We start from the raw sequence: 17439 nt of genomic DNA, 5'->3' as shown, positions 1-17439 counted from the left end.
AATATCTTTTTATTATATAATTTTAAAGGTTTGAGTTTCATGTAAGTCTTCAATCCATCATAAATTGACATTTTCAGACAGTGTGAAGTAGAATTTAATTCTTTTCCATGTGGAAAACATTTATCAGCATCATTTTTTCTCCCCTCAATCATCTACAATGCCTCCACTCTTATATACCAAATTTCCTTCTGCTGGGCTCTTTATTCTGTTTAACTTGTCATTCTTTCCCCCTTATTTTGAGCCAATCTAACATTATCTTAATAATTAGTTTTATAATATAATAAGTTTTATAACTGGTAATTAAGTCTCTAACCAAATTCTCTCCCTCTTCATGGATGTTTTTAATGTCTTGAAAATTTCTCATTCATATAAAAAATAAAGTTTGTCAACTTCCACAAGAACAAACACTATTGGGATTTTAGTAATAATTGCTTATGAGCTATAGGTCAATTTGGAAAAAATGCCATCATTACCATATGGAGACATTTAATTTACTTCCATAATATGTACATCTATTTAGTTTACTAATGTCTTCTAGTGAAGTGTTATAAATATTTCAAAAATGTGTACTACATATTTGCTAGGTTTATTTGTAGATGTGAGGTAGTTTTGGCTGCCATTATAAATGGCATTTAAAATTTTTGTTCTATGTTTGCTGGGGAAATAAATACAGTAGAATTTTCTATAATGGTATGGAAGTCAGTCACCTTTCTAAACTCTCATTATTTTTATTTTTTTCTGAAAATTCAAATTTTTTTATGAAACTCTTATCCATTTCAAGAATGGTAGTTTTATGTTCCTTCCTAGTCATCATGTTCTTAATATTTTCTTTCTGTATTGAATAGGATCTCTGGTGTGTTAATAGTACAACTGATAATAATGATTATTCTTGTCTTTTTTTTGTTTTTAAAAAATACTTCTAATATTCACTTTTAAGGATATCTGCTGTAGGATTTTTTAGACATCTTTTTAGCTTAAGGGAGTTGGCTTCATTTTCATTTAACAACAGCAACAACAACAACAACAAAAAAAAACAACACAATCCTGAATAGCCAAAGCAATCCCAACTGGAAAGAAAGAACTAAGGAATAACATGCCCAGGTTTCAATTATACTATGAAGCTATAGTAATCGAAACACTGTGGTACTGGACTAAGAGTAGTCACAGAGACCAATGGAATAGATTTGAGAACCCAGAAGTCAATCGACACTTACCATGGACATTTAACCTATGACAAAGCTACCAAGAAGAATATGTGGAGAAAGGAAAGTCTTAAAAATGAAAGGTACTGGGAAAACTGGACAGTCACAAGAAAAAGAATGAAACTAAACCACTATCTCACCCCATACACATAAATTAACTCAAAACAGATTAAAGATGCATGATCTGAAACCCATAAAAATATATACAAGAAATCATTTGCAAAATACTTCACAACATTGGCTTCAGCTATGTCTTTGGGGACACAACTCCAAGGGAACCAAAAGCAAAAATTGACAAACAGGACCAAAACAAAAAGCTATTGCACAGCAAAAGAAACTATCATTAAAATGAAGAAATGCCCTACTGAATAGGAAACAATATTAGCACATCATGTGTCTGATAAGGGACTAATTCCATGAACTACAAAAAACTTATACAACACAACAACAAATAAAAACAATAAAAAAAATGGGTTGTTTCACTTTAAAATGTTTCATGCATCTATTGAGATGTCATATGAATCCCCTTTAATTTATCTTGATGTGGTGAATTATATAAAGTATAACTTTATATAGAAAAGTATAGCTTTTCTAATGCTAAAGCACCATTCAAATCCCTGATAAACTTACATTTTTTAAAATTTTTTTAAGATTTTTTTTATTTATTTATACAAGACCTGGAGTACAGGCCAGAGGCAAAGGAGGGTGAGAGAATTCATCAGAGACAGAGCGGGGAGCAGAACAGGCAGATCCACTGAAATACACTGCTGATGGGAGCAGTGGGCAAGACAGGAGAGGTCTGCCGTGTCATGTGGGTATCTCCCTGCCTGGCTGGGAGTCAGACACATGTTGTAGAGGCTGCGGACAGCTTCCCAGCACTGCACTCAACCCGCTGCACCACCAGAGAGGCCCAATAAACTTAATTTAATGATGATGCAGTATTTTAATTGGCTATGAAAATTGGTGTACCAATTCATACTTGATTAGTATTCTTGTTTCTAAATTCACCAGAGAGGTCAGCCTGTAATTGCCTTTTTAACAAATTGAAGACTTTATCTCACTTCATAGAATGAATTTAGCAAAATCCTTTTTGCATTATCTGAAAATTTGCTTAAACTTGAAATGATTTCTTCCTTGAAAGTATGATAGAACAGATATGCAAAACTAGCAGGGCCTGAGATTTTCCAAAAGCAAAGCAGAGGCTGCAAACTTGCTTAACTCTTATCTGGAATGATCAGATTTCCATGTCTTCAGCATTCTGTGGGTTAAAATGAATCATGGGGCCTCCCCTGGTGGAGCAGCTGTTGAGCACTGGGCTGTAAGTCTACCCACAGGCTCTGCAGCGTGGGTTCATTCCCTGACAGCAGGGTCTCACCAAAAAAAAAATAAATAAATAAAATTCAATCATGGACTGGCTCTGGATCACTGTAGGAGAGTGGCACACAGGCATGAATCCTGAGACCAATAATGTGCATCTCTGGTTACCAGCTTCCACATTTGTCACAGATTCTACATTTACATTGATTTTTTAAAAAAATTCTTTGGAGAGTTATCATCTGACCTCCTTGTCCTGTCTTTGGATAATACTGTAATGCCATGAACTTCTGTATAGGGCAGTATATTCCTTATCTTTGTATTTCTGCACTGCAGCAATATTACTGGCACATGGTATATACTTGATGAACTATTACTACTGCATTACTTACTTAATGAAAGGATGAATGCACTAAACATGACTGATGCCATGCATATTTTACAAATTTCTCTTGTGCTACCATTCTATAGGACCAAAAGTGCTTCCCTAAGAAATCCTGGGAACAATGTCGGTGAATCTTTGAAATTATTAGGATTCAGGAGCCGAGACAGTGGCTGGTTTGGACTTGATAATGTTGTGGTGAGAACCATGCAGAGTGGCTTGATATCATTTGAATTGTGTGAGCATTTAGAAAGGTAATACATATTAAACAATAAAAGTTGATGATATTTTACCCTAATGGTCCATAATAGATGTTACAGATATGGAATCATAGGATTAGATTTTTATTTCTCAAATGGGAATGTGAAGAGGCCTTTGGGGTGTACTTAAAATGCAAACCAGAATTGGCATGACTATACTATTTGTGATTTCATTCATGATAGTTTAATAAGGGCTTTTGGATACCAATTATAACTTAGATTTATTCTTACAAGCTTTATTCTAACTCTAAAACAGTTTTAAAATGGCGCCTTCATTTCTGAAATTCCATGGAAAGAGTAATTAAAGGTTCATATTATGCTTATCACATAGCTATATATAGACACACACAAACTGAATATGTTATTTCAGTGTCCTCATCTTGCTTTCTCATTTCCATGTTTTCTAGACAGCTCATTATAAGTAAAGTTTTAGACAGTTTTAAGGTTCATGAGCAATAGACACTCAGAAAGAGCAAGCAATTGTATGTCTAAAGACAGACTTTATTTCATAATGGAATGTCTTACATGCACACTTGTTTTGGGTCATTTGCCCCAACAGCAGAGTTTAAGATGAGAATGCAAATGATTTATTGTGGGAGATTCTCAGGTGAAGCCTATAAGGAATGAAAAAATATCTATAGGGTAAGGAAGGAAGATGAGAACAACTATGGTTTCACCTGAAGTTTTACCTCAGTCTGATACCACAGGAGAATCCTAGGAGACTGGCCTCAAACTCATCCATCAATCTTTTTATGTGGGTGCAGGGATGTTCTGGATGAGGGGGCCCTATAGGGCAATTCTCTGGAATTGCTGGGTGATAGGTGGTCCGGTCCAGGGATAGGGGTCTATATTATTTTGCTAGACTGTCAATAAAATATCACAAACCAGGTGGCTTAAACCAAAAAATTGTACTGTCACAATTTTCCAAGGCTAGAAGTCCAAAATCAAGGTGCTAGCAAAGTTCATTCCTTCGAGGGTTGTGAGGGAAGGATCTGTTCTAAGTCTGCCTCCTTGGATTAAGATGTTTGTCTTTATTTAACATGGAATCATTTCTGTATGTGGGTTTATGTGTCCAAATTTCCAGCTTTTTAGAATATGGCACCAGACATAGTCAAGTAGGGTGTACTCTAATGACCTCAGGTTAATTTGATTACTTCTGAAGAACTTATTCCAAATCAGGTCAATTCTGAGATACAGTGGTTAAAACTTCAACATATGAATTTGGGGAGAGGGGATATAACACAACCCATAACAAATTCATCATAATGATCCTTACCATGCTGTGACAGAGGTGAATACTTCTGTCCTCACTTAATTGTCATATCTGTATTCTGTGTCTTTTGGTACTGAATTAATTAACTTAATCATCTTTCTCTTCTACATTTTGAATATTCTTTGGTAATGCTAATTAAATAAAATTTCAACCATGCCTCTGCTGCCATATTTAAAGCTGAGCTGTGAGACTGGACAATATCTTATTTCAGGACTTATAATTTACGATTTGGCTTGATTTCAGCTGATTTCCTTACTGTCCAGAGTTTCCATAAAGGCCTTTTTATGGATCTAGCCAATTGGTTATCAGAATGCTTGATTTTAAAGGAAGTCTCTCGATGACAGTGGCTCTTGACAATGCCTTTTTTCTTGGGTGTTACTGGTTCTAGTGATATTTTTGAGGCCATGTCTGTTTCCTTCAGATCTCATCCCTTTCCTCCAATGCAGGTTTATTGTGCTTCAGCTCTCTTCCGTTGTGGACAACAGCCATTTGGTGTCTTTTGTGAAATCTTTAGAGGCAGCCCTGCTCAGCACCACCGCCTGTATCGTGCTGTATCACCAGAAAGACAATCCACACCGAATAGTCGTTTTAGTGGTGCCGTCTAAAGACCTAAACCAGGTGCTGAAGAACTTGCGCTCAGAAGGGCTCAGTGGCCCTCCGGAGCCATCTCGACATTTCCCAGTGAAAGAAGGAGAACAACTTCTTTTGAGGTTTACTGGAAACATATTTGCTTCAAGTAAGTCTAAATAAATATTTCTGCATATCCTCTGAACTTTAAGTATAAACTTTATGAGGAGTTTTCTAAACTTGTATTGCTATGGAAACCTTCAGGGGACAGAGGGGAGGCTTTTAAAATAGGAAGAAAAAAGACTTTTTAAAAAAAAGATTTATTTATTTTTATACAACAACTGGGGTGCAGGCCAGATGCAGGGGAGGGTGAGCAGATTCACCAGAGACAGAGTGGGGAACAGAACAGGCAGACTGATGAAGTACACTGCTGAGGGGAGCGGCAGGCGCAGCAGGAGAGGTCTGCTGTGCCATGTGGGATTCTCACGGGCCGGCCGGGATTGAACCTGCGCTGCAGAGGCTGAGGACAGCTTCACAGTGCGGCGCTCAACCGCCTGCACCACCAGGGAGGCCCAGGAAGAAAAAAGATTTATTTCCTTTTTCCTATCCACTCTCTTCCTTTTCTACGTAGACAATGCATGTTCCCTTGTGGGAGACTCTAAGCGACACTCTTTCGGACATGGGCTTCTCCATAATTACTAAATCCAAGCTAAGATCATCTCTCTTCTGCACCAATGTAATTTCCTTCTAAATACTCCTCTGCTTTGCTAATTTCATGTAGTAATGACAGTGATCTTTTAAATAGATAAATCATTCTTTATTACCCCGATTAAAACTTTGTCCTTACAGCTTATTTAAAATAATATCCAAACTCTTTATGATGTCTTACAGAGAATTTACACTGAGGTCACTAAACTTTCCAAGATGTGTGATTTAATAATATCCCAGTGTAATTAGCTTATTGGCACATCTCTGCATTTTATTTATATATTTAAAAGACTGGGCCTCCCCTGGTGGCTCAGCAGTTGAGTGCTGGGCTGTGAAGCTGCCCAAGCCTCTGCAGCGCCGGTTTGATCCCCGGCTACCGGAGAGGGTCCCGCATGATGCGATAGACCTCTCCTGCCATGCCCGCTGCTCCCCTCAGCAGTGTAGTTCATCACTCTGCCTGTTCTGTTCCCTGCTCTGACTCTGGTGAATTCTCTCACCCTCCTGTGCTTCTGACTGTACCCAGTGCTTGTATAAATAAATAAATAAATCTTTAAAAAAAAAAGTTTTAAAAAAATAAAAGATTTCTCTGAAAAATAATTGATAGTTTTTAGCAAACTCCAAAAAGGCCCATGGTGCACAAGGAGTGAAACACCTTTCGTTGGATGTCACACACTCGCTTACCTCTCATCTTCCAATTCCTTGAGTGTTTTTCTTTCTATTATAAAAGTTACCATAATTTGGCATTGTTTCACTTATTTATTTACTTTTCATTCATGTGCTTATCTTTTGTTCTTCACTGGAGTGTAAACTGGATGAGGGCAATGCCAAGGTATTTCTTGCTCTATACCTCTGAACCTGGCATTGTGTCTGATGTACCAAAGGTTTTCTATAAATATATAGTGACTGGATGAATAGTGCTGCTGAGAAAAACAAGCAAGATGAGCTAATAGGGCCTTCTTGGTGGTGAAAGGAGTTTAAGTCGCAACTCGAAGCCATTGCAGCACGAGTTCAATCCCCGGCCAGGGAGCTACTCACATGGTGCAGCAGACTTCTCCTGGCTTGCCCGCTGCTCCCCTCAGCAGTGTATTTCAGTCAGTCTGTCTGTTCTCTTCCCCACTCTTGTCTCTGGTGAATCTTCTCATGCCCTACACCTCTGGTCTGTACCCCAGTTCTTATATGCATAAATAAATAAATCTTTAAAAAAAAAAAGATGAGTGAATATGACAATGGCGGGTAAGGCAGAGAAGTGAGGTAATGCATCAGATAGAAGAGGAAGGAGATGAAGGGAAAGAGAAAGTAGGTAAGAGGACAAAGGGAGAACATGCAAGGACAACAGCTGTATGAGAGAGAAGAGAAAAATATCTTTGGGGGAACTCCCATAATAGCAATTCTTTCTGTCTCTTTTTATTTATTCAGGCCCTTTCCATCTATAATTCTTTTCTTTGAGATAGAACAGCATCTAAACTGCTAGGCAGGTAAAGATGGGTTGTAGAGGAGAATACAGTGATAGGTTTTAGGGGAATTTCTGGTGCCAGGGTCTTGCTGTAGATTTGACTTGAGGTAATTAATATTCTGTCTACTTAGAAACTGCTAAAGATCCCACAGATTCTTAAGGATGCCTCTTTTCCCTGTGATTCTTAAATTTGCCTCAGGCCGCACCATCACTGTGTTGTTTGTTGTGGCCTGAAACTGAGATCTGCCTCAGAAATAAGTGAGACCCAGGGGCCTTCCCGGTGGTGCCGCGTTTGAGCGCTGGGCTGCGAAGCTGCCCGCAGCCTCTGAAGTGCCGGTTCGATCCCGGCCACTGGGCGAGGGTCCCACATGGCATGCAGCCCTCTCCTGCCGTGCCCGCTGCTCCCCTTAGCAGTGTATTTCGTCAGTCTGCCTGTTCTGTTCCCTGCTCTGGTGAATTCTCTCACCCTCCCGCACTTCTGACTGTACCCAGTGCTTGTATAAATAAATAAATAAATCTTTAAAAAAAGAAAAGAAAAAGAAACAAGTGAGACCCAAAGCGCCCTACTGTGAAGTGTGACCTTTGCTCTCACAGGCAGTGTTTCAGCCACATCAGTCAGGTGACAAGACTTACTGTGTGAGTGACTGGAAAAAGGGGCTGTCAGAAAAAAGGGCAAGGGATGGGAAAGGAGAGAGGAAGGAAGGGTGGAATAGATCTCTTCCTATTTGGCTTCCGGTGCAGAAACTGTGGTGTCCTTCTAAGGAGAGATAGTCACAGACTGGAAGTGTCCCACCCAAGCTAATGATGCAAATGATTTTCCTGTGATACTTAAGACAGCAGCTGTGTTTACCAACTGCCCTAAACAGGAGTAAGTTACTGTCCTTCCCGCCGGCGGTGGGACTGAGTGTACTGTTGCCTATACTGGGGACTGGGGGAACATATGTTAAAGTAAGAGTGCTCCCAAACAACCAGTGCGTGGGCAATCCTCAACATAAGGAAAGAAGAACAATTCATCTTCACTCAAGGGAAATGTGTCAGGCAGGGTGCCAGCAGCCTCTCTGCTTTGTTTTTCCTAGAGACATATGCTCAGATCTGGAGTCTCTCCTGGTTATTTTTTTCAAGAGGAGCACAACCCTAGTAAAGAATTGCTACCTCATCCTTCCAGCAGGGCCTGGGCTGTCTCTGAATCTCAAATACTTGCCATCAGAGGCTCCCCGGGAGGTCTCCCATCTTTCTTTCACCACCCCCAGTTAGTTCCTGCTGTCTCTCCCCAACTTTATCTTGATGGCCAGGTTCAGAGAAGTCATCCCTATCTTTTCTGGTAATATCAATTCTTATTTAAAATTTTCAGAGCCTCATGTATATCCCTTCTGAGGACTGATCCGTAGATTTAACGCTCTATGCTACCTTCTCTGACTGCTGTTTCACAAGGGGAGAGACTGTCCTGCTGGTGATCGCCAGTCAATGGCCAGAGAGAGATTGACAGAGAAATGAAACACACTGAGTATTTGTTGGAAGAATGAAGTCAAATACATAGGAAAGGAGCTAATATTATTATTTGATTAAAAGAGTTTATGACTTTAATTAATGCATTTAGATAGTCACCCTTGGAGAAATGTCTAAATTTCCATATTCATTTATACAGATATGAGCAACAATGGAATTTCAACTTCAAAATATTTATATCATGCTTTCTATTTTAGCATTACTCTTATGCTATTAATTATTAGTAAATCTTCAGTAATTTCATTCCTACAGCATATATAAAATTTAGACATTTAATTACAGATCTTTATTATAAAAAACATTGGCAATAAAATATAGGTATTTTTTAGATATAAATTGAGCCAACCTCAATCTTTATATATATATATATATATACACACACACACAAATACATATATTATATATATATATATATCACATATATAAATTATTCCTTATGAGTAATTTTGTACCAGAAAGGGAGCATAAAGAGAAGGCCCCCTGGTGTCATAGGGTTTAAATATCAGTGCTATCACCACTATGGCCTGAGTTTGATCCCCAGCAAGGGAGCAAACCCATATATGGCACAGTAGACCTCTCCTGTCTTGCCCGCTGCTCCCCTTAGCAGTGTATTTCAGTGGATGTGCCTGTTCTGCTCCCCATTCTGTTTCTGATGAATTGTCTTATCCTACACCTCTTGCCTACTATGCAAAAATAAATTCTTATGTTCTTCTATGCAAAAATAAATACATCTTTAAAAAAAAGATAAAAGGAGAAATTTTCCAATTCTATTGGGACTAAAGGAGTAATGTTTTTCTAACCAGGACTCTGGTGGTATAAAAGTAGGAGTTTGTCAGTGATACAGAAAACCTAATGTATTACTATACTAGTTGACATTACAGCAACTCGTATGAATTTACCTTTGCATTTTTGTTTTACTAGCGTGAAACTCTATTTTTTTAAAGATTTTTTATTTATTTATACAAGAACTGGGGTACAGGCCAGATGCATGGGAGGGTGAGAGGATTCACCAGAGACAGAGCGGAGAACAGAACAGGCAGACTGACGAAATACACTGCTGAGGGGAGCAGCGGGCAAGACAGGAGAGGTCTGCTGCACCATGTGGGATTCTCGCCCCCTGGCCGGGATGGAACATGCTGCAGAGGCTGCGGACAGCTTCACAGTGCGGCATTCAACCACCTGCGCCACCAGGGAGGCCCTAGAGTAAAACGCCTAAGAAGGCAAACCCAAGCTAGTGTTCCCTTCCTAGGATATCCTAGGAACTCGCTCTGTTAAATTAGCCAGTTTGCTTCTCAACTATAGACCGGGACAAAGAGACATACTCCTATACTTTCTATAACCTACAGTTATTCTAATCCTAGATCTAATTGTGATTTAACACTTCACTAAAATTATCTCTAGCATTCACAACATGGAGAGAATTTTGATGTTTTCCTCATCTCTTCCTGAGGTCCTATGTCATAAGGTAAAATGGCAGCTTTTCCATGAGAGACAGCACTGACAATGAGCTTTCAGGCTTTTAGGGATGGAAGAAAATTGCAACTTAGATATAAAAGCTTCACATTGAAATTTCTTTTTTTTTAAAAAAAAAACCTAACAGTTGTTTTGTTATACCAATTTAAAAAATTTGAATTCTGCCTTTCACTTATCATTGACTATCATTGCAATTATTGCTTAATATGTGTCAGGCCCTCTGCCAATCATTATAGCCATGTTATTTCATTTCATTTCCAGAACAATCCTAGGAGCTGAGTTTTATTTCTCCTGTTTTAAAGATAAAGAGGTTTAACAAAGATAAAGAGCTCCGACAAGCTCAGAGATCTAAAAGAAGGGGATAAACATTATAGTATAAATAATAGAGACTGGACTTACTGCTATATTTGAGCATGAAACAAGTCTGTTTTACTACTGCATGGGCAGTATATTCATTCTGATTGTCATGGTAAACTCCCCAAAAGTGAAATGTTCATTCAAACTCTATTCAGTGTTTTCAATGAGCAGTTAAGAAGACATATCATTGTTTTGGGGGAGGGAAGGGAGATTCATCAGGTTTTAATAGAAATTCCAGTAACATGAATCTATTAATTATTTCACTTGAAAATTCTAAAATAGCATTATTTCCTGTGATGGTAGACTGTTTCTTAAATCTACAGTCAAATAAGGTAGTCACTAGGTATATATGATTACTAGGTATATAGTCACTAGGTATATAGTGACTATAGTCACTAGGTATATATGACTATTGAACTTTTGAAATGTGGTTAAAGTGACTGAAGGACTGGATTTCTACTTAAAATTTTTTTGAGATATAATTTTTATTTTAATTTTAATTAATTTAGCTTTGATTTAAAATATCACATGTTGGTGGCTAGTAAAGGAGAATGCATTTCTAGAATGTTGATTGTAAGCTCATAATAGAGTACAGTATAGCTAGGGTATAAGGAGAAGGTAATTATTGTAAGGTGAAAATAAGTTTCTAAGCGCAGAAGGAGTTGAATGTTTCCAATAGTTTCTTGTTATAGTAAAATGAATTAGAAAAAGAAAATCAAAGCTTATTAGATCTAGAAGTAGCCAGGATTACAGATGAGAAATCTGTATAGTTATCTACACAGTCACAGCCTATGGCTGGTCTTCTTGGTCATGCTTTATCAAGAGGGAATGACACAAGAAAAGCTTAATTGGTAATGATGGCATTCTTGTATGCATAAATTAAAAAAATTTAAAAAATGATATGTATTTTTTCAATTGTATTTCAATGGAGGTAACATTGGTTTACAACACTGCATAAGATTGAGGGGTATAGGTTCACAGCTTCAGAACTGTTCAGATTTATGATCCCACACCTCAACCACCACCAACGCACCCATACCCCTGCACACACTCCATCTGACACTCTTCCCTTCTTGCTCTCCTCCCCCACGGCCCCCCTTTTGTAGCCTCAATTCCACAGCCAGGTTTCCAAAGTTTGTTTTGGTTTAGTTTCATCTGTTCCTTTGTTTAATAAAAGTGATCTATCTTAATAGTAATAAAGGCATTTTACTTTTATTTAGGCAATGGGAAGGATTATGGAAAAGACTACAAAATTATTTTTCATTTACAAAGAAAACCCAGGCTGGAACTCCAAATCAAAGAAGTGGATGAATTTGGAAACTATAGCTGTCCTCATTATAAGGGCACCATTGTAGTTTATAAAATCCCCAAAGAAAAGATAGTGTCCAATTTGGATCAATTTCTTATGCCCGATGAAAACCGTGATGAGTTGCCAATTTGCAAATTACCATTGAGGTTGCCAAAGGTGAGTTATTTTTCTTGCCCCCAATTATAATAATCTGTTAATTTTTATAACCATCGCTATCAATATTGCAAGCATATGGAATATTATGGCTAAAAGCAAAGGAAGGAATAAAGTTAATAAAGAAGGAGTTGTTAGGTCCAATTTGTAAAGTGGTAGAACACATATTAGGATCGCCACTTTCTTTCATATCAACTTTTCTAGCACAAACAATTCAAGTTGATGTGGTTCTTGGCAGTATGTTGTTAATAACTATAAAAATAATGTAATCTGTTTTATGTAATTGCACATGAGAAACTGGGAAATCATTTATGAAAATACCGAATACATTTCAGCTCACAATATTTTAAGGCAAAATCACGTGGTAATCAGGAAAATGACATCAAAATATTTTCACTGATTTATAACTCAAGCATGTTTGTTTTAACTTCACTTGTCTAAAATTCTTGTTCTTATCAGAGAAGTAGGACTGAATTGTTCATGTCAAACAAATAACTATATGCTATTTCTTTTTTTCTCTATATGCTATTTGTCTCAGTGATCTAGGACTTTGTACTACTCTGTATATTTTTAAATGAGAAATACAACTGAAAAAATCATTTTATGAATTCGTCTTACAAAGAACAAATCTTTTCTTCTTTAAAGAAAACCAAAATTATTTTCCATGTTTTTGCTTTTTTGTGTTACAAATAGAAATCTATTTCCTGGAGGTTAGGTTTTTATATTGAATAAAATAATTAGAAAGTGATCAGCTAATGTGATAAATGGTAATTAAACTTTTGAAGTAGCTAATGTGTTATACAGTGCACTATGATATACAGAGCTATAGAGCATACTATATGTCACAGATCCACATCATCCCAGATGGTAGCCACTATCCACCTATGTCTATGGGACACTTGACATTTGACTAGCCCTAACTGAAAATGTTGCAAGAGTAAAAATACTCAGAATTTCAAAGATTCAGTATATAAAACATAAAATATCTCAACAATTTATATCGATTTCATAGTCAACTATAATATTTTGGTTGGGAGTTAAAATACATTATTAAAACTAATATCACCTTTTTTAAAAAAGCTTTCTTACGTAGCCAAGTTGAATATTTTCAATTACTATGTCACTCAACCTATATTTCCCTAATCACCCATCCCATTAAATGTTCATATCACAGATAGACTATATCTACTTCTGAACTGTTTCTATATCTTATTTTATACATTAGAAATATAAGATTATTTTTTCTCTTATCCAAGAGCAAATTTTCTCTCCTTAAGGTAGATGTTACACATGTAATTGAGCACGTACATCCATGTTCTACTCAATTTGCATTGCTAATGCTGGTCTGGTAATTATTTTGAATGATTAGCTGAATGAGACATTTTCTTTAAACCTTAATATTGTCCAATCTTGAAGCTGATAATATGAAACTATATTTGCATGTTTAAAAATAGTACATTTTCAATGTCTACTGCTTTTTGTGTATGGATCTACTGTCAATATGCCATCTGTCCTTCCTTTTTCTCGCAGATGGGTCTGCAAAGGCTAGTCTAGATTCACTCTTAGGCCTTCATTCTGTTTGCACAAATGCTCTACAAGTGAGTTTGTAAGGGTTGAGAAATAATCTGTGGCTGTGGAAACTTTCCCTTGTTTTAAAAAGTAACAAACCTAATTGGGAATTGAAACCATGACCTTTACATTTTTGAGAACAGACTTCTTCCATAAAGTTCAGAATTTTTAACAAACCTACCCAGTGAAGGCAGTATTAATGTGCTGTTTTTTAGGAAATGGAAGTAGCCTTCATTTTGGAGCTTGGCATTAATGGATACTATACTATGCATACCTTTATATACGTAGCATAAATTAGATTAAGGCATTTGTCAAAATTAAAAGTGCTTTCCACACTGAAGACAAACAATAAATATTTATATGTATTTATAGAACCACACATGATATGGTTGTATAAACTTAATGCATTGTGTATGATCCCCAAAGCTTGAATACATATACCCATTACTTCATGCTTCTGTGGATCTTTGAATCTTATCCTTCAGTGTCCATATTCCATTCATTCACATATTAATTCAGTAACTAAGCGTTTCTGGCATCATGGGGGCCAGATATACAGTGGTGTTCCTGCATGCATGTTCTCATTCTTTCTTTGCCTCGTCAAAGACTGTTTACAGCTCAGAGGCCAGAGTGAGGCTTTAAACCATCACTCAGATCATCTCCTGCCTCTGTTCCAGATCCTGCAAAGACTTCCTATTTCACTCAGAGTAAAAGATTATGTGAACTTGGCCATCTTTGACTCTATGATCTTATCTCCTACACTCTTTTCTGAACTGAATTTTAGCAGTAATGACCTACTTGCTATTCTTAGAACTTCCCGCCTGTGCCCCGCCCCCTCCCCCCACACACACACTTCTACACTTCTACTTCTTTGTGTTAGTGTTCCTCTGCCTGGAATGCTCTTCCATCCATTAGATTTCTCCACGGCTAACACCATCACCTCCTTCAATCCTGTGTTCAAAGTCACCTCTCTGAGGTCTAGCCTAATTGTATTTCTTACTTCAGTTCACTCCTACACACACAACCTGATACCACTGTTCCTCCTTAAATTGACCTGATTTTTTCTTTCCTCTAAAGCATTGCTACCTTTTAAACATGCATTTCCTCCTTCATTATGTTTATTGCAAAAATGCCTCTACTCTACACTTCAGATATAAACCCCTTGAGGGTGGGGACTGGTCTCTGTTTTGTTTGCTGCTCAACCACTAGAGCTCAGAATAGTGCTTGACATGTTAGGTGCTCAATAAACATTTACTGAATGAAGGAAGGAATTCATAAAGAGAGCTTGCATTTTAAACACCGAAATCCTGAAGAGGAAAATGAGAAGTGTCGAGAAGGAACATAAATTAACGTCAGAGCCTGACAGAACTGCGATGTAGATTGAGAGCAGGGATGTTCAGTGAAGGCTTCACTGGGGAGTGACTTCCGGAGCAACAGTAACAGGAAGCCCATCTGCCTTGTGACCAGGGGACACTGCAGTGAGGTAAACAGCAAGTCCCCAGACAGCAGCGGGCACAAACATCCAGTCAAGGCCTCCAAGGAAGACTCTCAAGGGGAATATGCACCAGAGAGGCAGAGAAGGTGATGAGGTTTGAGGACGGAGGGAACCCTGGTGGAGCTTCACAATTCAATAAGATCTTCTGAAGAGGGTCCCGTCATCAGTATAGGTGAAAATATATAGCTAAAAGAATAATAACTTCTTTCTAAATCTTTTCCTATGTTGTACTTTCAACTTCCCCCATTCACAGCATATTCAAGTAAATTCAGTTCACGTTATGTTTATTTGTACTTTGGCAGAAGCGAGGCAAGTTTCAAAACACTGTCAAAAACTTTTTAGATGACTTTATATTGTATGTGAGATGCTAAAGGGAGAAAATGAGTAAAGTGATTTACTCAGAAAGAGGATCTTGAATTCTTTTTTGAAAGTGCTTTGCCCGCCAGTTTACTCAGAAGAGAATCTCTCTCCTTTCTTTTGGGATGAGTGTGTGTGTGCACGTGTGTGTGTGTGTGTGTGTGTGTTTCCGAAGTCAGTTTCATAGGTGATTGTGTCATTTGCACCAGCTTGTTGTGACTGTCTTCTTCTCTTCCTGTGTGTGGGAGGCTTTGCTTTGAAGGAGAGGAAGACTAGGTTCTGCTGGCTGCTTCTGTGGGAGTCTGTTTAAGGTTGCTGTTCCCCAGTCATACCTACCCTATGTATTTACATATGCCATCCAGTGACCCAAGTTTTGCTTAGTCTGAACTTCCTCATTAAAAAAAAAAAAAACTCATGACGATGACGTGATTTCTAGTAATTAATGATACTGCTTCAACACTCAGTTTCTCACCACATTAAATAACATGCTGTGTCAAAGGGAGGAAGCACGCAGAGAGGCCAGCGTGACATTCAGAATCACCACTTTGCACTTCATTACCATCTCCCTGCCCTTCCCGGGCTGACACTGCTTTCTATGAGATTTTTTCCCCCTAATTTTATGAATAATATTAATGAACAATCTTGACTAGATGAGATTCCAAGTTACTGAAAATTTTCATCATTCACAGGCACTTCAACTCAGTTTTTGTTGTTATAATAGTAATACTTCATAAAATTACATAATAAAATCATTGTTTTTAGTAATAATTTGTAAAATTATATTAAAGTTTGAGAATCAATTGGAACTTATTATCCCATGACTAACTATTAAGGAAACAGATTACAAAATATATGTTTTTAGAAAAATTCTTGAAATCAGGGCTGTCTGTGTGTGTGTGAAGATATGAATAGTGAATTTAATGTCAATTTAAAATTGTATGTTAATTTCATGCTTTCTACATTAGTGTTAATTGAAGTAATGTGGATGTTGTTTCATGCTCCACCCTCTGCCAACTCTAGAGGTATGTCACTAAAAGTTTGCTATGTAGAACTAGATGTCAATTTGATTTTAAACCTCGAAAAAACTTTAGAAGACTTCTCATCCTTTGCAATTTTTTTAAGTATAATTTTTTTAGATTTATTTATTCATGCATACAAGAACCAGGTTACAGGCCAGAAGTCTGGAAGAGTGAGAGGATTCACCAGAGACAGATCAGGAAACAGAACAGGCAGACTGACTGAAATACACTGCTGAGGGGAGCAGCGGGCGGGACAGGAGAGATCTGCCGTGCCATGTGGGTATCTCCATGGCCAGCTGGGAATGGAACCTGCCCCGCAGAGGCTGCGGACAACTTCACAACACTGTGCTCAACCTGCTGTGCTACCAGGGGAGGCTTATCCTTTGCAATGTTTTAATTCTGGCTCTCAGTGATTCCTTCTTGGCATGACTTACCTGCCTTCCTTTTATCTTTAAAGACAGTTTTGACCACACCACTGCAAAATTGACTTTATATTGTATGTGTGATGCTAAAGGGAGAAAATGAGCAAAAGGGGGTCAGTCAGAAATAGGACCCTGTACTCTTTTTTGGAAAGTGCTTTGCCCACCACTTTACTCAGGAGATAATCTTTTGCTTCACTGCCCCTCTCCTCTCCTGTCCTTCCTCTTCTGTCTCCCCTCCTTTTGCTTTTCCTTTACCCACTGCTCCTCCTTTCCCTAATCTCTTCCTCTTTCCTGCCCACCACCTCTTCCTCATCTCTATCCATACTCACCCCTCCTCTTTCATTTTCCTCCTTTATCCTCTGACCATAAAAGGGAAGGTTTCACTGCCCAGGAGATAGTATAACTAATGCAGAAATCATGCCTTGTGTTGTCATATGGCTTTCAGGAATTCTATGAAGGAAGTACTTATATTTTTGCCTGCCTGAGAAAATTTAATAAAAAGAATGTAAACAATGGGTTTGCATTTTTCTCTTAAAGTTGTTAAATTTAATAAGTAAAAAATGATATTCATTATTCAAACAATCTAGCTCATGAACTCCAACATTTTTCCCTGTAGATTT

At 37.7% G+C, this 17439-nt stretch overlaps 1 protein-coding gene across 1 annotated transcript in view; it reads left to right on the top strand.

Annotated features, from left to right (window-relative positions):
• Window positions 1-17439, top strand: part of DTHD1 (death domain containing 1) — a gene marked incomplete at both ends in the record, with an annotated part of 53720 nt that overhangs the window by 20213 nt on the left and 16068 nt on the right. The window contains 3 exons of the mRNA XM_084234252.1: window positions 2988-3152; window positions 4878-5167; window positions 11716-11960. Of these exons, the coding sequence (XP_084090378.1) occupies window positions 2988-3152; window positions 4878-5167; window positions 11716-11960 (700 nt within the window). The remainder of the gene's footprint in view (window positions 1-2987; window positions 3153-4877; window positions 5168-11715; window positions 11961-17439) is intronic.

The sequence above is a fragment of the Talpa europaea genome (genome assembly GCF_964194135.1).
Source record: "Talpa europaea genome assembly, chromosome: 5".
In the NCBI taxonomy this organism is placed as follows: Eukaryota; Metazoa; Chordata; class Mammalia; order Eulipotyphla; family Talpidae; genus Talpa; species Talpa europaea.
Note: the sequence above shows the minus strand (reverse complement) of the source record. Positions and strands in the feature narration are given on the sequence as shown.